Here is a 23,431-nt window from a genome sequence, read left to right as displayed (position 1 = left end):
GCTTTTCAGTGCCTAGCAGGTGGGATGCTTCTCACCCACCCTGCCTACTGGCCCAGCTTCTCGGCTGTGGCGGGCCCCATGTTAGCCGCCAAGCAGCTGTCCCTATTGCTGCTGGCCTCGCCGAGGCTGTTCACCCTCCTGGCAGCCCTTTTCTCAGCCACCCTGCTGGGCTACCAGCCTGCCAGGACCCCTTTGCAAGCAGCCACCCGTGGAGCTGTGCTACCTATGTCACCTCGCCCGCTGCCACCTTTGGGCTGCTGAGCGCTGGCCTGCACTCCTACTCGGTGCTGCAGGCTTACAGCTACGCTACCAACTGCGCTGAGCTCGGCACTCTTCGGGCCATGGCAAGCACTGCGGCTCTCTGGCTAACTCTGTGGAGGTAGCTCTAGCAGAAGGTAGTGGAGGCGGTGGGGAGCAGCCGGGCTTGCCGGTGGGCTGGATGGGTGGAAGGCGAGGTGGCTACAGAGTCGCTGCTCATCAGGCAGACACTGAAGGTGCAGCCCCATGCTTGCCTCACACAGCTGGCAAGAGAGCTACAGCGCCCGCCAGGGCCCAAGAGTGCCTGGCTCAGTGTAGCCGTATGCCCGATGCCTGCAGATTAAGGCTGCAAAAGCGGCCATGCTTCTTGGGGCCGATGGCAGTACATGCCCACAGATCAGCTGTTCCACAGAGGCATGCGGGGGCTCCTGCTGCTTCTGCAGTCTCCATCGGCTACAAAAGCGGCTGAACCAGAGGTGATATTCAGCCAGCTCTGACAGGTCCTAGAGAACCAGTAGTGGGAATTTTGAGTAGTTCGGAGAACCAGCAAAATACCACCTCTGACTGGCCCCGCCCCCATCTATTCTCTGCCTCCCGAGTCCCAGCTGATTGGCTGGGTCTTCTTTTGTTGCCCTGCACAGGAGAATGGAGCTGGAAAGCAGGTTACTGGGGTGGGGCGGGCATGGGATTTTGTAGTATTCTTTCCTGCCATGCCCACCAAGCCACACCCACCAAACCAAGCCAAGCCCACCAAGCCATGCCCACAAAACCAGTAGTAAAAAAAAATTGAATCCCACCACTGGGCTGAAATTCTTGGAGCTGGTGACAGAAGCATACCTGCAGATCAGCTGTTTTGCAGACCAAGCTGCTGGTAAGGCCGTTAGGCAAAGAGATTTGATGCGTGAGGTGCAGCTCTCCCGCCTGCCTCCCGGTAATGGGGAGGAAAAAAATAAGACCTCCCAAAAAATAAGACCTGGTGCCTTTTTTGGTGCCCCACAAAATATAAGATCTCCAATCTACAACACAGTCCTTTCAAAGTTCCAAGAAGGTTCTACACCAATTTGCACCACTCAGGTGACCCTGATGACACAGATAAACCTCCAGGTGACCTTAATGACCTGCTAAAAGGATGCAAATGACCAGATGTCTGGAAGAAGTATAAATCCTTCCATTCCCCATTGGTCAGAGCTGAAGAAGATTCTTGGATGAGAAGCAAAATGTCTTTAAAATGAAGAAAAACTAGAAAGTCCAGTTGCCCCTTGGGAGAGAGAGAAAAAAAAGCACCTTTGGGTCAGTAGTTGTGTGTGGTTATATGTATAAGTGTATGTAAATCATTTTTTCCACTCCATTCCCTTGCACAAATGAACTTGATTTGTGCACACAGATATACATAATCACACACTACTGACAGATCCATCAGGGCACCCCATAACAGTCTTGAAGGCATTCCCTGAGGTCAGAGAAAGTCACTTACTGAGAAAATATTTCCATTGGTGCAATTTGGCCTATGGCTGACTAGATCAGGGGTCTCCAACCTTGGCAACTTTAAGCCTGTAGGATTTCAACAACTCCCAGAATTCCCCAGCCAGTTTTTCTGGGAGTTGAAGTCCTCCAGGCTTAAAGTTGCCAAGGTTGGAGACCTCTGGACTAGACTGGATTGTGACTGATTTCTGAAGTCTGGGAGAAAGGCTGTTCATTTTTTTCTTTTTCTCCTTTGCAGGAGGAAAAATTACAAGTGGCCAAATTCTACTTCTGGCTAAATGTGGTAAGGGTACTCATTTTGCTCTTCTACAAAAAAGTATTTGTGTTTTCTAGAATAGATCAGTGTTTTTTTTTAAAGATAATGTAACACTTTTTGAATTATTCCTTTGTTCTTTACTAGATTTGGAAAAATGAATTTATCAGCTGGGACCCTTTGGACTTTTGTAACATTACCAGTATCAGTCTTCCTGTGAACCTTTTTTGGACTCCTCACATTTTCATAGATGAACAGTATCTTTTCTATTTTTCTTACCTTTTAAATATGTTTTAAAACTTCATTCTTAGAGAAAAAAAATGCACTAATACAGTATTACAGTATTAACAATATTGACTGCTACATCTATACACATTGACTCAAAGTTTTAATTCATTCCCACATCTATATATTAGGAATACCATAAAGAAAAGAAGGCAATTGTGGTACCAATTGCCAATATTTCAGAAGGATCCAGTAACTTTTGCACCCAACTGACACAATTTAACATTCTTTAAAACAGGGTTTATTACAAATCTGATTACATATAGATTATTGCAAAACAGCTGTAGAAAACAGATTAATTGTGATTCTTGTTTTTACTAGTTTATGGGGCAAGAATATTGAACAGAAGTAAGTTCTATTTTGATTAATGGGTCTGACACCAATTCAGTATTATAGGTATTATAATATTACATTATAGCCTTAATTATGATCAAAACCAAACCATTTCTAGCATCAGCCTGGGAAAACTGAAATTCTGTCTTTGTGTCATTTGGATTTTATGGCTGGTTAGTTGGTGGTTATACCAATTTTTTTATACAATAATTTTTTTATACAATAATTTGATTTTTATGCCATTAAAGATATTTCCTTATATATATTTTGCACATATTTGACAGCAATAATAGTGTCTAATATGTGCAAAACACAAACTTTTGTTAATTACAATATTTTCCTTTCAGGGCGGATGAAGATAAGCACACAGTTAGCCATTTTATTTACCTATCCTTTGATGGCTCCATTGTTTTATTTCAAGCACATCAACTCACTTCCGCCTGCAACCTGGATGTCCACGCATTTCCTTTTGATGAGCAAAAGTGCAGCATAACTATGGTGCCATCATTACATAAAGGTATCTTAGTGGAGCACTGTGCAATTATGCCTTATCATGAATTTTGCTTGCCCTTCCTTTCTATACAGGCTTCTGAAGCTATACTCATGCACACATTCTCCATGTCTGTGGCTTCTGCACTTCTGCCTGCCATTTCTGCAGTCTGTAATGCATCTACTTTATATTTTCTTCTTTTGTTAACAATACAGAACTCACTTTTTTGCTCTTTCTCCACATCATTGAGCCTCAGTGGCGCAGTGGTTAGAGTGCAGTAATGCAGGCTACTTCTGCTGACTGCCGGCTGCCTGCAATTTGGCAATTCAAATCCTACCAAGGCTCAAGGTTGACTCAGCCTTCCATCCTTCCGAGGTGGGTAAAATGAGGACCCAGATTGTTGGGAGCAATAGGCTGACTCTGTAAACCACTTAGAGAGGGCTGTAAAACACTATAAAGCGGTACATAAGTCTAAGAGCTATTCCTATCATCTATTAGAAGACGGGAAGTGTGCTTTCTCTAGCACAGTTCCTGTCCTTTGTATCAGCTGCTTCTTATTAACCCACCCACCCAGATTCTGATGGTTTTTCTAAGGTTTTGGGCCAGGTGGTGGATGAGCCCATTTGTAAGGGTTTGGGGTACTGAGTGGTGTTGTTCCAGGGCTGACAGATGTAGGTTAACTTTAATTTATGTTTTGTTTTATTTTTCTTGATTTTATACTTGTTTTGATCTTATATTAGCCCTCCAACCATTCAGTTGAAATTTGTGAGTCACTAATCACTAAAGGGAAGATTTCAGCCCATAGTACAGAATATAACATCTTACTGGAATCATAAATTTTTTATTCTGTTTTATGTATATATTTTATATCAGACTTCCCAAACTGGCTGCTTCTCAGATGTTGTCATGCCCCTGGTGGAGACTGACTCTGAGGAAGAGGAGGAACAACTAATAGGGAGTGGAAGTGTGGCTCTGGAGGTTGTGGAGGAGCCTGGGGAAGGGCTGAGGCCAGCTGAGCAGTCAGAGGACCCAGGCCCATCCCCTATCCATCCTAGGGCATGCAGGGAGGAGAGGATAAGGGAGAGATGTGGTCTACTCGGGAGGAGAGGGCCTTGATCCTCTTCATGGGCTGCAGCTGTGACAACTGAATAAGAGTATGGATCTGCGTACTGACGAACGTTGGAAACAAAGCGTGGAAATATCTCTAGTTTATAGTTCCTCTCTGAGTTTGGTGTCCTTCCCAGTGTGTGTTATCTGTGGACATCCTCCAGCCCTTATCTTGCCTGGTTTGTGTTGTTTTTTTCCTTCTTCTTGTAACTGTGTGGAAGTTTTTTTGTCTTCTGTTAAAGATATTCGGAGCTTGGAAGCAAAGTGAAGGAATAAAAGGGGCTTCACCTGTTTTCTGTGACTGTATTTGTTTTGTATCCTACTGTTGAAAGGCTGGAAAATGCCTTTCTTCTGAGGATTCAATTTTCCTGCTGGGAGAGCTCCGGTGCAAGAATACAGACAACTGCTTGAAAGCTGGATCTTTTTTATTTTTCAGGAAGGCAAGAGATAGCAAGAAGTCTGTGTTCCTGGGGCTAGCTAGCTTTGTATAATAAGCCCCTGATTTTTATACTTTTTTTCTCCTTTTGTGTGTGAGTGCTTGTGTTTGTATTTCTTAATGTTTTAAATCCTGTCAGGGGTTGTCTTCATTTCCACCGGAGGGTAAACTCCGCGGGGTGGTTTGATTGGATTATCAGTTTTGTCCTAATGTTTTCTTATATTTGTTTTGTGGCAATCTCCTGTCTGTCTCCTTTGCAATATATTTTGTGTCTTTTGTTTGTTTTGCTGATTTGGAAGGGTTTTCTTTTCTTGTTTCCCTAGTTTTCTTAATTATTTGGACTTTTGTCTAAGGGGCTTCTTTAATACCTTTTATTTGATTCCTTTTCCTATGCAAGTTTGTTTTATGGCTGGCTTGATGTTCCCTTTGGGCTTTTCCTGCTTGGGTGACACCACTGTCCTCATGAAGTTTCCTTTCCACACTACCCTGGGTCATCACAGATGTAATTGTCAGACACTTGGGAAATGCTATCCCAATACAGATAGTCCTCAAATTACAACCCACAATTGAGACCAGAATTTCTGTTGCTAAACAAGGTGGCTGTTACATGAGTCATGCCCAGTTTTATAATCTTGGTTGTTAAATGAATCACTGCAGTTGTTAAATGAATCACACAGTTGTTAAGCAAATCCCCATTGACTTTGATGTCAGAAGCCAGCTGGGAAGGTTGCAAATGGTGATCACAGAACCCTGGGACACTGCAACTGTCACAAATACATGTTTGTTGCCAAGCACCTGAATTTTGATCATGTGACTGTGAGGTTGCTGCAATGGTAGTGTGAGGGACCAGCTGTAAGTCACTTTTTTCAGTGCCCTTGTAACTTTGAATAGTTGTTAAATGAATGGTTATAAGTCAAGGATTAGCTGGAAGGAGATGAACCTTCTATATATTCAGTATAGGACTGCCTTTCTTCAGACTGTCCTGAATTGGCAGTCCTCTGGATCATGGGACTTATATTCTTTCTAGAAAATGAAGTGAAGTTGAAAAACACTAAAACTTTCAAAAACACAAACCAAGACAGTCGCAAACATTATTTAGCCGATGGAGAATGGAAGTTTCAGAAAGTGGAGATCATGGAGGTGACCGAAATTTATGCAGACGGAAAATACAGTACAGTCATCTATCAGGTATAGTTATGAATGCATTTACTATACATTTTCTTGTCAGATGATGTGATGATATGTGGGAGCAAGCTTGGGAGATGGGAAAGAGATGGCCAAGGGAATGTGGGGAGGGCTTGAGCCTGGCTATTTATTTGAACATCTCTGGCAACATGGATGGCATATAAATTTTATTTTTAATAAATTCTAATACTTCTAATACTCCTTCTGCTTCCTATTTCCACCAAACAACAACTTTGTTGGGCCTATGAGTTCTGGTCCCACATTAGGCAAGAATGAATAACTTCAGGCCATGAGCTGGGCCCAAGAGAACTATCCAGCTGGCTTTCTTGCCTAAAGTGGGGCTAGAACTCATAGTCTCCTGCTTTCTAACCTGCTACTAGGCCAAACCACTAGGCCAAACTGGCTGCGTGTATCTACAGTACCTACTTTTCCCATGTTGGAATAATACATTAAATTCTACAATCCATCGCACTGTGTTTGCAAGTTCTAGCAGCTTCCTTTTCTGAAATCCAGTGTTCACTGGGTGACTTTGGTTCATTCTCTCTTTCTCTGCCCAGCCAATGTCACAGGAGTACTAATTAGGTTTCTGAGAAACATAGAAAACTGACAGCAGAAAAAGACCTAGTGGTTCATCAAATCTGCCCCTTGAGTTTGTTTTTGTTTTCTTTTTAATGTATTGATTTATTTTTTTATTTTTCATTATTATTGTACATTTATTTTTTTAATGATTATTTATTTTTATTTTTTGTCGTATGATGAGCATGTGCTTATTCCAAACTTATTTAAGCTCACTTAATGATGATTGACCCCTTACTTCCACTGGAAGTTCGTTTCAAGTTCCACTGCTCTTTCTGTGAAGTAATACTTTCTAAGAAAGTATTGATCTTTGTGGACTTTTTAAGTAGTCCTATTCATTGTCTTTAATTGTATATAAAACAGTAAAGGAGGTATATTAAATATATAAAGAAATAAAAAAAATATGCACAGAAAAATAGGATGATGAAGCATTTTTTATACTGCCTCGAGTTCTTAATTTAAAGACAGGATCTGAAACCAAGAACTAAAGACAACAAATACTTTCTATCCAGTCTTCGTCTAACTGCATTTATGAGGTTACTGCTTCATTTTCACAGCAGATACTGCACTGCACTCTTCTTCACTGTGCTTTGGAAAAGGTAATCCCTATGTCGCTTCATGTACAAAAAAAGCCTTATTGCAGACCATAGCGGATATTTTGCCGCAAATCGGAGAGGCAGAACCAAACCATTAGATTCTGCCTAAGTTCTGAAAATATTTTGTTTTCAATAAAACCATAATTCCCTCTTTTATCCTGTTTTCATCTTGCTGAACCTCCAAAGCTTTCTTTCCCCTAATGGATCTTTCTAAAATCTTAGAGATCCTTTTTTTTCTCTCTGTCAACAAGATAAAATGCTTGCTGGATCTTTGCCTGACAAACTGTTCCAAGAGAAAAAGCTCACAATTTTTTCAATCAGAAATTTGAGCAAGAAATGGCCCTAGCATTAGTGATCAATTTCAGAATCTCTCTAACTGCAGTTTGCATTAATTGAGGTCCCTGTTGTTGGCATTTCCCAGAGTATGAGAATATTAAATATTTCTGGAAAGGGAAAGATTGTGATCTCATCCATTTTTAAGTTGCTAAAAACAAGATTAACATTAGACTTTCTCATGTACCGTAACTTACTTATCCATGGACTGCCCACTGGCTAACTGAAAAAAGTGGTCTTCTATTGTTTTCCCCAACTGAAACCGCACCTACCATGAAAGTTGAATGGCTGTTTGCCTGAGGTTAATCACTCTCCTATTGTTTTTGTTTAAGTTGCATTTGGGTACAGTTTGTGTTGGAATCAGAATGCAAATCATAGAAAAAGGCTGATTTCCTACTCCCATCCAGTCCCTGAGCCATTTTTATCTTCAACAATTCTTCTTCTAAAATAAAACTTCAGAACAGTGGCAAGACTGATTCTGGGTAACAGCCACTCCAGCTGATCTCTTTTACATCTGGAATATTAGTTGTTATGATTTAACTCCACTTCACTATCTAGGTTTATTCAGCAGTGGAATAATTGCTGAGGTATACCACTTCACTGGTTGAGGGTTGAAGCTAAGACACTGTCAAAAAACCAAAATCATGGGTGTTCCGAACTAGCAGGCTCGTAAGCCTGCAAACCTGACTGGCCGTTCCACAAGCAGGCTCGTAATCCTGCACATTTGATTGGTCCGTTGACAGCGAGTCGTGATTGGTCATTCTGGACTGATCTGATTGGCTAGTTAACGGGCTGCCGCGATTGGATGCTCCAAGCGCGGCAAACTTAAACCATTGGACGCTTTGACAGAAGCCAGCTCTATAAAAGGAGCTGCTGTTGCTATTCTTTTTGCTCTGTTTCCTGAAGTCACAAATAAAGAGTTGGAGTCACTATTCGATGTCTCGTCTCCGTTATTACGCCCACTCTCCGAGATAGAACACTGGCGACGAAGGTGGGATGCGGAGACGATAAGAGCTGACTGAAACACTCACGAAGTATTGGCAGAGCACGTGGCTGACAACGCGCAGAAAACGGCAGAATGACCAGCAGCACAATACCACCCGCTCCGTTTGATCCAGCTAACGAAGGTTGGGACTCGTATATGGACAGGTTCCAAATGTTCCTGGAAACCAATAATCTGAAGGATGCTACGCCTGGAAAAAAACGTGCGGTGTTCCTAACGCATTGCGGACCCGCCGTTTTCAAAATGGCAAAGGCGCTAGCGAAACCGGCTGAAGTCAAAACTATGGATTGGGACACCCTCGCTCCCATTCTCAGGGCTCATTACGCCCCAGCGGTTCCAACCTTCATCAGAAGACACGAGTTTTACCAGAGGGACCAACGGGAAAGCGAGAGCATCGGGGACTTTGTAGCTGACCTAAGAAATTTGGGTGGACTATGTGGCTTCGCGAATCTGGAAGAAGCCATGAGAGATTGGATTGTCCTGGGGCTAAGAGACCTCACCATCCAAAGCAAGATTATGGCAAAAGGGGATATCGCCCTCGCAGATGCCATAGCGGATGCTACTGCAGCAGAAGCAACCAGGAAGTCAGCGGCTCGAATGCGCCGAGCGAATGGATCCAGCCGCCAACTCTCCAGCGACATCACAACACCCACAGAGAGACACACAACAACAGCCCACCACGAAGACATCGAGTCCTCATCAGAAGGAGAAGAGGAAGAAGTCAATAGACTCAGATCAGAGCGCGACCAGCGCGACCAGCGAAGTCGTAAACCCAACTTCCAGTGCGCCGGATACGGGGGAAACCACCCACGAGCAGATTGCAGGTTCCTAGACGCCATCTGTCGTACCTGTGATAAAAGGGGCCACATCGCCAAGGTCTGCAGAAGTAAACGAGTATCCAGCCCCAAGAGGAACGAAAATACCTTCCGGCAGACAGCGGGCAACCACCCATCAAATTGGGACCGCCCAAACACCCAGTGGAGCCCATACAACAGAAACCGAATGCTTGCTACCACTACCAGACGAGAGGAGGCACATCAGACCGTCATCATCGGCCACGCCTCATCAGTGGATGCAAAAAAAATCCGGGTAAAGGTCACCATCGAAGACAGACCGTGCATCATGGAAGTCGACTCCGGGTCGTCCCTATCAATGGTCTCCTGGAAAACTCTCAAGCAACTGATTCCTGACACCCGCCGCCAGGATCTCCGCACCCAGAGACTCATATTAAAGGACTACCAAGGCAATCGAATCCCGGTTGCTGGTTCCAGTCACGTCCAGGTCTCGTTTAAAGACCACACCGCAACTCTACCTCTCACCGTCGTTGACAGAGACCGACCCAGTTTATTGGGATTACAGTGATTCGCGCCATTAGGAATCGAATTGGCAGGCATCAACCAGACTGTAAGCGAAGACTGGGAGGCGGCCCTCATCCGGGATTTCCAAGACGTTTTCACCGAGCAATTAGGCAAGTACAAGAGGTCCCCCATTTCGTTTAATCTCTGCCCTGATATCGCACCCATCCGTCTAAAGCCACGCCGAGTTCCCTTTGCCCTCAAACCGAAAATTGATGAACAATTGGACAAATTAATAGCACAGGGCGTGTTAGAACCCATCGACCACGCCCGGTGGGAGACCCCAATAGTAACCCCCATAAAACCTGACGGATCCCTGAGAATTTGTGGGGATTACAAGGCCATCCTGAATCACGCGCTTCAACAGAGCGCCTATCCAGTACCCGTGGTCCAACACCTTCTTCACTCGCTCGGGGGCGGAAAAGTATTTGCTAAGTTTGACCTGGCCCAAGCGTATCAGCAGCTGCCAGTAGACGCAAAGACCGCTGAAGCCCAGACTATAGTCACGCACAGGGGTGCATTCAAATGTAATAGACTCCAGTTCGAGTAAGCGTAGCACCTGGCATTTTTCAAAGTTTGATGGAAAGGTTGCTACAGGGCATAAAAGGAGTTGTACCCTATTTCGATGATGTATTGATAGCCGCCCTACACGAAGTCAATTAGAAAAACGCCTAAGAACCGTCCTACAAAAGTTCCAGGACGCAGGACTCAAAGTCAAGAAGGACAAGTGCCAATTATGCACTGAGAGGGTTGAATTTCTTGGTTACCTTCTTGACAAGCAAGGTATTCACCCTACCGAAAAGAAATTAGCAGCTATTAAAAATGCTCCAAGACCCAGAAACAAGACAGACCTCCAAGCCTTCCTGGGCCTCATTAACTTTTATAACATCTTCCTACCCCAGAAGGCGACTGTTGCTGAACCCCTGCATAGGCTCCTCGACAAGAAGGCTTCCTGGTTTTGGGGACGTCGAGAGGAGCAAGCTTTCCAACAAGTCAAAGACCTTCTCACATCTGATGCAGTGTTAATCCAATATAACGAGACACTACCCTTGACTGTGACTTGTGACGCTTCACCTTTTGGAGTAGGAGCCATCCTGAGCCACATTCTACCAAACGGTATGGAGGCGCCTATCGCATTCTTTTCAAGAACTTTGTCTAAAACTGAAAGGAACTATAGTCAATTAGATAAAGAAGCCCTTGCTATTGTATCCGCAATTAAAAGGTTCCACGAATACGTATATGGACGATCCTTTTCCATAATCACAGACCACAAGCCATTGCTTGGCATTTTAGCAGGGGATAAACCAACTCCCCACATCCTATCACCAAGAATGACACGATGGTCGGAGTTCTTAGCCGCGTACGATTACCAATTAAGACATCGACCGGGGAAAGCCATTCCCCATGCTGACGCCTTAAGCCGTTCGCCATTGCCAGAGTTCCTAGACGACCCAGCTCCTACACTTTCCACGCTACAAATAGAGATGCTTCCCTCACCTCCACTAACTGCTCAGGATATCGCGTTAGAAACAAAAAAAGACCCTTGTCTGGCGCGAGTCCTCAGCTGGGTGGAGAGGGGATGGCCAGAAATCGAACCCAACGACAAGTTCAAACCCTTCAAAAACAGACAGACAGAACTTTTCTCCCAAAAGGGGTGCGTGTTATGGGGAGACCGAGTAGCCATTCCAGAAAAACTTCAACGCAGAGTCCTGAAAGTGCTGCACAATGGACACCCGGGCATCGTACTGGCAAGGAGCTACGCATGGTGGCCAAGTATGGACAGACAAATCGAAGCCTGGGTTGCCACCTGTAGCAAATGCCAAGAAACACGAACAGCTCCACCAAAAGCACCCCCAACGGAATGGGAAACGCCCAGGGGTCCGTGGTCCCGCATCCACATCGATTTTGCGGGACCTACAAAAGGACATACTTTTCTAATAACAGTAGACGCCTACTTGAACTGGCTCGAGGTGAACAAGATGAAGACCACCACCACAGAAGCAGTCATCAAAAAACTAAACAGACTGTTTGCAACACACGGATTTCCAGATGTCCTGGTCTCTGACAACGGCCCGCAGTTTACCGCCTTGGCGTTTGAACAATACCTAGCAGACCGGGGGATACGTCACGCCTTGACATCACCTGCTCACCCGGCGGCCAATGGCAGGGCTGAACGAATGGTTCAGTTTACTAGAACAACCCTACACAAAATGGACCAAGGAAACGTTCACGACAGAGTCACCAGAATGCTCCTTCTCCAACATATTACACCGAACAGCACCACAAACAAAAGCCCAGCCGAACTTCTGATGGGCAGAAAACTTAGATCACACCTGGACCGCCTACACCCTGCCTACACCCCAGAAAAGCCCCTGGGTTCCAGCAGCAAACATCGTACATTCAAGGTAGGAGACCTCGTATTCGCTAAGAATTTTACAGGTGACCCATTGTGGGTCCCTGCCAAGATAACACAAATTACGGGCCACCGTTCCTACCGATTAGAAACCACAGATGGAAGATTGTGGAAACGCCACATCGACCAGCTGCGTTCAAGGCTGATAACTACCCCCTCCACGAACTCTGAAATCGAATCCAGAGGGGGAAGGGAAACCGAGGATTTTGAAAACGAAATAATACCTGCTCCAAGACACGCAAGCCCGCAGTTCGCACAACCAAGCCCAGCATACTCACCTGATGAAGAGGACCCGTGGCAGATGATCACTTCCCCGGGCAGCAGCAGCCGAGCGGGGTCAGCAGGTTCGGAGGACCCAGACGACAGGGACGAGGGTAACGTTGAAGGCATCCCCGAGTCACCTCCAAGGATGCCCAGCATAGAAGCCAGGTCGCCGTTAAACAACCCACCAGAACCAGAATCCAAGCTAAGGCAGGTTGAACAACGCAAATCAGGTAGACAGGTGCGAAGACCTGCCTACCTGTGCGAATACATCACCCCACCCCTGAGACGGAACCTAGAGGGGAGGGGTGTTCCGAACTAGCAGGCTCGTAAGCCTGAAAACCTGACTGGCCATTCCACAAGCAGGCTCATAATCCTGCACATTTGATTGGTCCGTTGACAGCGAGTCGTGATTGGTCATTCTGGACTGATCTGACTGGCTAGTTAACGGGCTGCCGCGATTGGACGCTCCAAGCGCGGCAAACTTACCATTACCATTGGATGCTTTGACAGCAGCTAGCTCTATAAAAGGAGCTGCTGTTGCTATTCTTTTTCCTCTGTTTCCTGAAGTCACAAATAAAGAGTTGGAGTCACTATTCGATGTCTCGTCTCCGTTATTACGCCCACTCTCCGAGATAGAACAATGGGCCCAGAAGCATCTGTGATGAACGAAGGAGGAGATAGCAGCAAATAAAGTCACAATGACGACTCTGGCATGTAATCAAAAACCGTTGAGGTGCATAACAGGGTTCTCTTGTACAGTTACAGCTGTCGTCTTGACCTTTTTAATTTCTTTCTTGACATCCTTGCTTGAACCTAGACTGGTTTAGACCAGGCAAATCCAACTCACGCCCTACGGGCCATGCAGCTTTGGACAGCTAGTAATATGGCCTCAGAAGATCATACACGTTTTAACATTACAGTCTGTTATTTATACACATTGACTATGTTAGATATTTTACTGTATATGCAGCCCAAAACAATTCTTCTTCACTCAATGTGGCCCAGGCAATCTAAATGTTTGGACAACCATGATGTAGACAATCAGCTTAAGCCTAGCCTTGGAATGATTTAGCAGTTTGTATAACTGAAATTTGTGCTAGTCCCGGAAATGTTGTGTTACTTTACTACCTTTCTTTTTTACAGATTTCTATGAAGAGGAGATCCATTCTTTATGAATTAATTGTGATTCTGCCGATGTTTATTCTCTTCTTGCTGGATATGGCTATTTCTTATGCTTTTGCCTCTCCTGCAGAAAAAATTGCCTACAAAGTGACCATAATCTTGCAGGTCTCATTTTTTTCTGTGATGCTTATTGACAAGTTACCACCCACATCAGATTATCCACCAGTAATAGGTAATTACCTAATCATGTGGAATATAAAGTAGTAGACTCTTTGGAACAGTTAGGGCTATTCACTCATTATTGTTAGCATGTTGTGTGGATCATTCACATATCATGTGTCTTGGATACTGTATTAAAAGTTTATAACTTAATGAGGGATGGCCACATGGAATTAAAACCTAAAAGATTTATGTAGGACACATCAAAGTAACTCTGACATGGGACAGAATGTGTTGACATAAGAGCTCTGTGCTGCTACCTAAGTTGAAAAAAGGAAAAATGTAGTAATGTAATTGTTACAGGTGGTTGAAGGGGGCATTAATGAACCTGACTTTCTCAAAAAAGCTGATGGAGTTTGCAGAATGGAGACATCTTATGTAATTGAAGGATGGCTGTAAAGATATATTGGATCCCAATCTGTGGAAGATTTGTTGTACAAGTATTATGGAGATATTCTCAGTGGTAACTTTCTTTTTTCTGAGAGTGAGGAGTAGTTATTTAGAGATTCCATTCATAATTTTAAAGAAAAGCAAAGATGATAAACTGGAAGCTTTTTATTATCAAGAACTAATCAATGGTATTTGATGCTGGATGGACCAGAGACAATGGTCGTACTGGATTTATGAGAAAATAGAAGCTGCTTATGGACTTTATGTGAGTTCAGTACAACAATAGATTGTTAACAGAGGGCTTTGAACTTTAGGTTCATGGTTGGGCTCTACCTTCTGCCTTCCGAAGGGTATTAAACTTGGTTTTGCTAGTTAGCTTAGGGCCACAATAGGTTGCTCACCCCTGGAGGTGGTTGACAGGGTAAAAAGACCATCCGTCTTCCTGATTCTGGTTTTCAGCATAGTTTTAAAATTTTAATGTGCAAAGGCCTACAATTTTAAATTGGTTTTCTATTATCTTTTTACATTATACAAGCTGTCCAGACTTATCCTATTGGTGAAATAGGCAGCATATAAATTTAACAAATAAATAAAATTCCATCAGTTCTAGAGACCAGTTCCAAGTCCATACATGGTTTCATCCATGTATGGTTTGATCCCACAGACTACTCATCATCAGGGGTGGGATTCAAATTTTTTAACAACCGGTTCTGTGAGCGTGGCTTAGTTGGTGGGCGTGGCTTGGTGGTCATGTTATTGGCTGGGCGTGGCCAACTCAATATCACTCACATCGAGGCACGCATCTCCTCGCCTGGCCTCTCTTGACTGAGGGGATGCTGCAACAGTTGTAAGTGTGAAAAATGGTCAAGTCACTTTTTTCAGTGCCATTGTAACTTTAAATGGTCACTCCACACAAGCAAAGTACCAGCATAGGAGGGGGAAAACACTCCAGAGAAGTTCCTGAGACAGGAAGTCCAGTCCTGCTAAGAATGTAATAAGGGTCAACAGAGAGACAGTTTCTGTAAGCAACACCAGAATGTTTCCTTCCTGCCTTCCTTACAGGATTAGGCCAGTAATTTCTTCTAACAACCGGTTCGCCAAACTGCTTAGAATGTTAACAACTGGTTCTAGCGAATAGGTGCAAACTGGTAGAATCCTACCCCTGCTCATCATCGGATTGTCCTGGTTCCCCAACATTTGACATGGACCTTGTTAATCAAGGTGACATTCAAGCTGGCATGACTCTCCTAGTTCATGTCACTTTCATATTTGAGACAGGCAGGTGAAAGATTAATTAATCTTTGCCCAAGGATCCCTACTGTTAAGGTGGGTAACAACTAAGATTAGAAACCGCTGTTTCCCACATGAAAGGTGGCGCTCTAACCACTGCACTCTCCAGCTGCTATGATATATATATATATATATATACATATATACATATATACATATATACATATATACATATATATATATATATATATATATATATATATATATATATATAATATATATATATCAATAGTTATTATTTATGGTTCATTTGTTAGTATTTTCCACGTCATTGTAGTTGTGCTTTTAAGTTGTAGCAACGCTTCGGCAGAATCTCATCTGCCATCATCATGAGATTCTGCCGAAACGTTGCTACAACTTTAAAAGCACAACTACAATGGCGTGGAAAATACTCGAACAAAGCTGAATGCCATACATGTAAGTACCCGTGAAAACTTAAGAAAAAATATATATATATATATATATATACACACACACACATATATACACACACACACACACACACACACACACACACACACACATATATATATATATATATATATATATATATATATATATATATATATATATATATATATATATATATATTTTCAAGTTGGTTTCTTGCATTGTGTTGTGATGTTTCATGTCATGTAGTTGTAGTTGTACGTTTGGCAGAATCTCATCTGCCATCATCAGGCTTCTGTATAGGAATATACAGAAGCCTGATGATGGCAGATGAGATTGTGCCAAAACGTCGCTACAACTTTAAAAGCACAACTACTATGACGTGGAAAATACCCGAACAAAGCTGAATGCCATATATATATATATATATATATATATATATATATATATATATATATATATATATATATATATATGTGTGTGTGTGTGTGTGTGTGTGTGTGTGTGTAGGTCTAGGTGTGTTTGGGTCTTTTCCCGTGTAAGATTAAGAGTATCTTGGCGACGTTTCAGCGAGGTTCCACTCGCCATCCTCAGGCTGGTGCTTTCGGCTTCATGCAAGTGCAAGCAGTGTGTGATCGGAGCTACCGTCTCTCTATAAATACTGGTGGTGGGGGCTGGTGTGCTGGGCTGGTTGGCTGCGCTGCTGCCTCTTGATTGGTTGATGGAGTTGATGTTGGTATAATGGGCTGTGTGATGGCCTTGTGAGTTTTGTTGTGGAGATATCCTGGATCTTGTGCTGTAATCTCCTGGGTCGTTTGTTTTGTAGCGATCTTTTTTCCATTAGCCTCTCGTGTTTTAACGGCTTGGGTAATGGGTTGTGTGATGGGCTTGCAAGTTCTTTTGTTGTGGTATCCTGGGTCCTGCGTTGTAATCTCCTGGGTCGTTTGTGTTTTGATCTCTTTTCAATTAGCCTCCTGTGTAGTAACAGCTTAGGTAATGGGTTGTGTGATGACCTTGTGAGACATTGCTGTAGTATTATCCTTGGTCTTGTGCTGTGATATCCTGGGTCATTTGCTGTGTTGCAATTCTTGAGTTCTTGTGGTGTAATTTCCTGAGTTTTCTGATGTGATATCCTGAGTGGGTGGCTGTGCTGTAGCATTCTGGGTTTTAGTCTGGCTTCGAGTTTGGGGTCTGGGTCTGTGTTCTTCGCATCACAACAATAGAATGTTGTGACAACAATGTCACAACAATAGAACTCAGAAGGTCATCACATGAATTAGTTTGTTAGACTGATAATGCTTCCCTGCCTGTCTCTTGTTTTTTTTAGAAGGCTATAAGAGTGGGGACAACTAATCAGGGCTGTTTCTTCTTCTCCACAGCAATGTTTTTTATCGGAATCTTTGCATGTATGGTGCTTGGCATCCTAGAGAATGCCTGCATGGAATATTGCAGGGAGCAGAATTTCAAGTTACCATCCTTCAAGAACTTTACAAGAAAATTCTTGCGAAAGGAAAAAATAAAAGCAGAGGACTCTGTCACCGATGTAGGTGAGCTGTAGTCAACACACAAACAAGCAGCAGAATGAGAAAATGCAAGGGGATGCAGAAAGGTCTATAGGTCAGAGGGCCCATTTGCCCATGTAAGAATGAGCATTCTCAAAAATGGATGCCATAGGGATGGTTGCCCATTTCCTTAATATTATTTCTAATTTAGGTTTCCATCTCATTTTCCCTTCAGGAATTCCCAGCTGTGCCCATAACCTGCCCTCCTTCCATTTTTCCTCACAACAATTCTTCAATGAGATAGGACAAACTGAGAGAAAGTGTATGTAGTCTACAATCACCCAGTGAGTTTTGTGGGTGGTCTTGAATCTCGATGTCCCTCTTCCTAATCCAATAACTTAAGCACTATTTCACTAATGTTCAGAATAGGGACCATGTTGGATATTTGCCAGATGGCAAGTTGCTGAGGTGGGAATGGGACAATTTGCCATAGCCAACTTGCAAATGTCAACTCGCCATGGCCAACTCGCCATGGGACAACTTGCTGCGGGACAGTGTAACAATTCTTGTCAAAGTTCCAGTTAAACTTCGGGGCTGAGAATTGTATTTAATTATTTAAAATAAGTAAAAAATATTTTAATTTTTGCCATTCACATTTCATTCTGTCCCTGCTTCTGCATCTTTTCTTTAATTATTCTATTCCACCATTTCTTTAATATTACTGTAACTCTTGCCCTGCAGCAAGTTGTTCCATGGCGAGATGGCCGTGGCAAGTTGTTCTGCAGCAAGTTGGCTGTGGTGAGTTGGCTGTGGCGAGTTAGCCATGGTAAGTTAGCTGTGGCAAGTTGGTCATGGTGAGTTGGCTGTGACGAATTGTCATAGACCCTGCTGAGGTTGCTCCCTCCACTACTTGAGTGCCTCCACCCAATTGCTTGCTACCTCCCATGTAAACCAGGGAATTAACGCTACACCTTGGAGGTAATTGGAGAGCTTCCTTACTACATGACCTTGGTATCTTTTGTGATGGGCACACCCACCTCAGCATGTTTCTGGTGAATAGATCAGGGGTGTCAAACACAAGGCCCGCGGGCTGGATGTGGTTGGATCTGGCCCACAGGGTCATCCTGGAAAGTGTAAGGGGCTAACCCCACTTCGGCCCTGTCTACCCAATGCAGCTTTGGCCTGGTCTACCCAGTGTGAAGAGGAAACATGCCAGCAGTTTAGGGAGTGGTGTCAAGCTGCTCATGCCCACCCAATTCACCACACCCACCCAGTCAGTCACACTCACTCAGCCCCCCAAGGTCAACCCCAGCCCTAATGCGGCCCTTAATGAAATTAAGTTTGACACCCCTGGAATAGATCAAGTCTCTGGCATGTCAGCCATTTGTGTGATGCATAATTTGTTTTAAAAACGCCACTCCTTGGAAAAATCCCCTGATTTTTTTTTAAACGCAATAGTAACTTTATAGTTTCTCACTTTTTCCCATATAGGAGAAGAGATAGACATGGAGAACAAACCAACAAGGGAGTTTCCCTTGGTGGAAAATGACAACGCAGACAGCCTTGTGTTTCTGAAACAGGTAACCCTGGAGCTGCAACAGATCAAGAAGCACCTGGTTCTGGAAGAAGGCAAGGAGGTTTCTGGCCCTGCCCTACAGGACAAATATGTCCGGTTGGAGAAGTGCCTTTGTTATACCCGCTTGATCTTATCCCTTGGTTTTATAGCCTTCATTGTTGTGCAGTGGACAAGCTGAATTTGTTTGTACTCTGGAACCAGCTTGCTATATTTTAATGGCCCCAGGTCATAGAATGTATGCAGGCAACACTATTGGGCTAATTCCTCCATCACATTATAACAAACAGCATCCAGTCTGTGTTCATATCACACGTAGGTTACTGTATTTTTAAAAATGAGCTTTCAAGCTTCTACTTCTGAAATTGACATATGCCTTGCTATATGTGACACTTAACTGCATTTTCAACACTTTACTGCCTGCATCAGTATATGCTCCCAATCCAGGGTGAGGGAAAGTGCTAGCCCAGCAATGCTTTAAAAATTGAAATGGGTCTAATCTGTAGATTCTGTTCAGGAAAACCAAAGGCATTTCAGCGTCCAATCAGACCTACTTTTTTTTTTCCAACAAATTTTATTAGTTTTACAAAAACAATACACAAACAATCAAGGCATAATAACATAAAAAATCCTTTCCAAGAAAACCAATAGAGCGTACAAAATAGTTCCAAATTGTAATATAGATATTTACGTTATCTATCTATTCAACTTCGTATCTTATGCCAACTTCTCCTTTTCATTCTGTTATCCAAATTATATTTCTTGCTAATTAAAGTTTTATTGCCTTTCATAAACAATACACAAACATAAAAAACATAAAACATAAAAAACAAAAAACAAACATAAAACATAAAACATCTTTTCTGAAGGCTGTTTGATCCCGGGCTAAAAACTCTTCGCACAGACACAAGTTCAAAAATCATATTTACTTTATATATCATTCCATATCTTATTACCATTTTCAACTTTCTATATAGCTTTTTCCCTCTTTTATCTTTCTTAATTTTGTTTTATTTATCTTATCTCAATTCAGTTCATAATACTTATCATTCTTTGTCTGTTCTGTTTCCATCTATCCATTCATCTTTTCTCTTTTAATATACTTCTCCTGTACACTTATTGGACTGACGCCTTTGACTCATTCCCCTAGCTTAAAATTACTTAATATAACACTTAATTTATATTGGGATCCTGTTTAGTACATTCTAAAGTTACACAATAAATTTTATGAAAGGAGTAAAAACATAACAATAACTAAATAAAATCATATATAACCACTATCCATATCATTAAAAAGCTAATCATATATATTAATACTCATTTATATCTTAAGCATTTTACTCTAAATACACATATAAAAACACAATCTTATGTACCTTCCAGAATCCCTTTTTCAATAGCTTTCTTAAGAAGTAGGCACATACCATCCGGTCCAATAGATAGAGATGGTTTTAGGTTGCGTATTGCTTTTTCAACATTGTCTTCTGTGAAATCGATATGTATTAGATCATTGTTGTTATCTGTGGTACTAGGAAATATTGGGCATGATCCATTGCTGTTTACAAATACTGAGTCCAAGAATGTGTTAAAGATGTTGGCTTTAATGGTGTCAATCAAGGTAGTCTTTACCATCAGGTCCTATCAAGGAGAGGGATGGACCTTGAGTCTTTTAGTTTGTTGTTTACAAAATTGTAAAAAGCGGGTGGAATTGGTGCTTAGAAGGTTTTCCTCTTGTTTAATGTGATAATTGGTGCATTCGGTCTTTATCTGGTGGCATAGATTTTTGTATCGGTTTTTGAAATTGGCAACGTGACCAGATTTGTTTTTCTGCCAGAGTGATCTCTTTTGGATTGAAGTTTCCTTATTGATATGGGTAATCTGCTTTTTTGTTTTGTTTTGGGAGTTGTTGTTGGTACATATAGTTTGATGACTCTTTTGACTTCAAGTAAAAATATGTTATAATGGTCTTCAACAGTATTGCATCCAGTGAATAGAGATTGCCAATCAAGGGATGAGAGATCGTTGTCTATAAGATCATAGTTGCCTTTTTTGAAGTTACAATAGGGATTACATCATTGTGGTGATTTTTGTGTGGATGTATGTTGAGACAAAAGTCGATCATATTGTGGTCACTACTGGAAAAGGGTTCTTTAGATTGTATTCCGTAGATTAGGTTCAAACTGTTGCAGAAGATGAGATCAAGGCAGTTGTTTAGTCTAGTGTTGTTGGTTACTAGTTGTTCCAGTCCCAGATTTGTAATAGCATTGTAGAAGGTTGTGTGTATGATTTCAGTTGTACAATCATTTAGGGTCCAGTTAATATGAGGTAGATTGAAATCACCAAGAAGGATAAAAGGGTATGGGCAGGATGCAGCCCATGTTAGTAATGTATTTAGCTTGTTTACATGTTCGATGTCATAATCAGGTGCTCTGTAACATAGTAAGAATCGAATTGTGATATTTGAGGATAGTTCACAGATGATGGTTTCAGGAAGGGCAAACTCCTGGGTAACTTGGATATTTTTTAGATGTAAGGATTTTTTATAGAATATAGCAACTCCACCTCCTCGACGATTTTCACGATCTGATCTGTAAACATGATAGTCTCTTACTGTGGTAATGGAGTCGGGAGAGATGCATTGAGCCATGTTTCACAGACAAATATAATGTCGAAGTTAGCCATATTTAGGAGGAAGAGAAATTCAGGTATTTTATTCACGAGGCTTCTTGCATTGAGTAGTTTGCATTTAAGGCCGGCAGAAGTTGGAATTGAGGTAGTTGGGGGCGTGCGTGCCTAGTCTTGGGTGATGGTGGATGGATTGAGGTAGGGTTGTGGTTGAGGGTAAAAGCTGAGTATTGGGTTGAGTGGTTTACTTTTGATACAGTCAGCATGGTAGTCAATGTACAGGTCCTTCTCTCCATTATCTAGACGGTTTTTGAGTTCGATGGAGTGCACGGGAGCGGGCACGTTGCTGTATGGTTAGGTCAGGGCGGCAACGGAGGTGTGTGTGTGTGTGTGTGTGTGTGTAGGTCTAGGTGTGTTCGGTCTTTTCCCGTGTAAGATTAAGAGTATCTTGGCGACGTTTCAGCGAGGTTCCACTCGCCATCCTCAGGCTGGTGCTTTCGGCTTCATGCAAGTGCAAGCAGTGTGTGATCGGAGCTACCGTCTCTCTGTAAATACTGGTGGTGGGGGCTGGTGTGCTGGGCTGGTTGGCTGCGCTGCTGCCTCTTGATTGGTTGATGGAGTTGATGTTGGTATAATGGGCTGTGTGATGGCCTTGTGAGTTTTGTTGTGGAGATATCCTGGATCTTGTGCTGTAATCTCCTGGGTCGCTTTGTTTTGTAGTGATCTTTTTTCCATTAGCCTCTCGTGTTTTAACGTCTTGGGTAATGGGTTGTGTGATGGGTTTGCAAGTTCTTTTGTTGTGGTATCCTGGGTCCTGCGTTGTAATCTCCTGGGTCGCTTTGTGTTTTGATCTCTTTTCCATTAGCCTCCTGTGTAGTAACAGCTTGGGTAATGGGTTGTGTGATGACCTTGTGAGACATTGCTGTAGTATCCTTGGTCTTGTGCTGTGATATCCTGGGTCATTTGCTGTGTTGCAATTCTTGAGTTCTTGTGGTGTAATTTCCTGAGTTTTCTGATGTGATATCCTGAGTGGGTGGCTGTGCTGTAGCATTCTGGGTTTTAGTCTGGCTTCGAGTTTGGGGTCTGGGTCTGTGTTCTTCGATCACAACAATAGAATGTTGTGACAACAATGTCACAACAATAGAACTCAGAAGGTCATCACATGAATTAGTTTGTTAGACTGATAATGCTTCCCTGCCTGTCTCTTGTTTTTTTTAGAAGGCTATAAGAGTGGGGACAACTAATCAGGGCTGTTTCTTCTTCTCCACAGCAATATTTTTTTATCGGAATCTTTGCATGTATGGTGCTTGGCATCCTAGAGAATGCCTGCATGGAATATTGCAGGGAGCAGAATTTCAAGTTACCATCCTTCAAGAACTTTACAAGAAAATTCTTGCGAAAGGAAAAAATAAAAGCAGAGGACTCTGTCACCGATGTAGGTGAGCTGTAGTCAACACACAAACAAGCGGCAGAATGAGAAAATGCAGGGGGATGCAGAAAGGTCTATAGGTCAGAGGGCCCATTTGCCCATGTAAGAATGAGCATTCTCAAAATGGATGCCATAGGGATGGTTGCCCATTTCCTTAATATTATTTCTAATTTAGGTTTCCATCTCATTTTCCCTTCAGGAATTCCCAGCTGTGCCCATAACCTGCCCTCCTTCCATTTTTCCTCACAACAATTCTTCAATGAGATAGGACAAACTGAGAGAAAGTGTATGTAGTCTACAATCACCCAGTGAGTTTTGTGGGTGGTCTTGAACCTCGATGTCCCTCTTCCTAATCCAATATCTTAAGCACTATTTCACTAATGTTCAGAATAGGGACCATGTTGGATATTTGCCAGATGGCAAGTTGCTGAGGTGGGAATGGGACAATTTGCCATAGCCAACTTGCAAATGTCAACTCGCCATGGCCAACTCGCCATGGGACAACTTGCTGCGGGACAGTGT

At 42.7% G+C, this 23,431-nt stretch overlaps 1 protein-coding gene across 2 annotated transcripts in view; it reads left to right on the top strand.

Annotated features, from left to right (window-relative positions):
- The window catches only part of LOC113411937 (5-hydroxytryptamine receptor 3A-like), a 28,264-nt gene extending 8,865 nt beyond the window's left edge, over positions 1–19,399 (top strand). For both annotated transcript variants that reach the window (XM_087955829.1, XM_087955828.1), the window contains 7 exons: positions 1,979–2,023; positions 2,141–2,250; positions 2,959–3,128; positions 5,672–5,832; positions 13,513–13,723; positions 17,160–17,327; positions 18,774–19,399. In XM_087955829.1, coding sequence (XP_087811955.1) covers positions 1,979–2,023; positions 2,141–2,250; positions 2,959–3,128; positions 5,672–5,832; positions 13,513–13,723; positions 17,160–17,327; positions 18,774–19,036 — 1,128 coding nt within the window. In that variant the 3' untranslated portion in view covers positions 19,037–19,399. The remainder of the gene's footprint in view (positions 1–1,978; positions 2,024–2,140; positions 2,251–2,958; positions 3,129–5,671; positions 5,833–13,512; positions 13,724–17,159; positions 17,328–18,773) is intronic.
- The last annotated feature ends 4,032 nt before the right edge of the window (positions 19,400–23,431 follow it).

The sequence above is a fragment of the Notechis scutatus genome, chromosome 2 (genome assembly GCF_049901735.1).
Source record: "Notechis scutatus isolate UNSWTSFEM ecotype Mainland chromosome 2, rNotScu1.2, whole genome shotgun sequence".
Taxonomy (NCBI): Eukaryota; Metazoa; Chordata; class Lepidosauria; order Squamata; family Elapidae; genus Notechis; species Notechis scutatus.
Note: the sequence above shows the minus strand (reverse complement) of the source record. Positions and strands in the feature narration are given on the sequence as shown.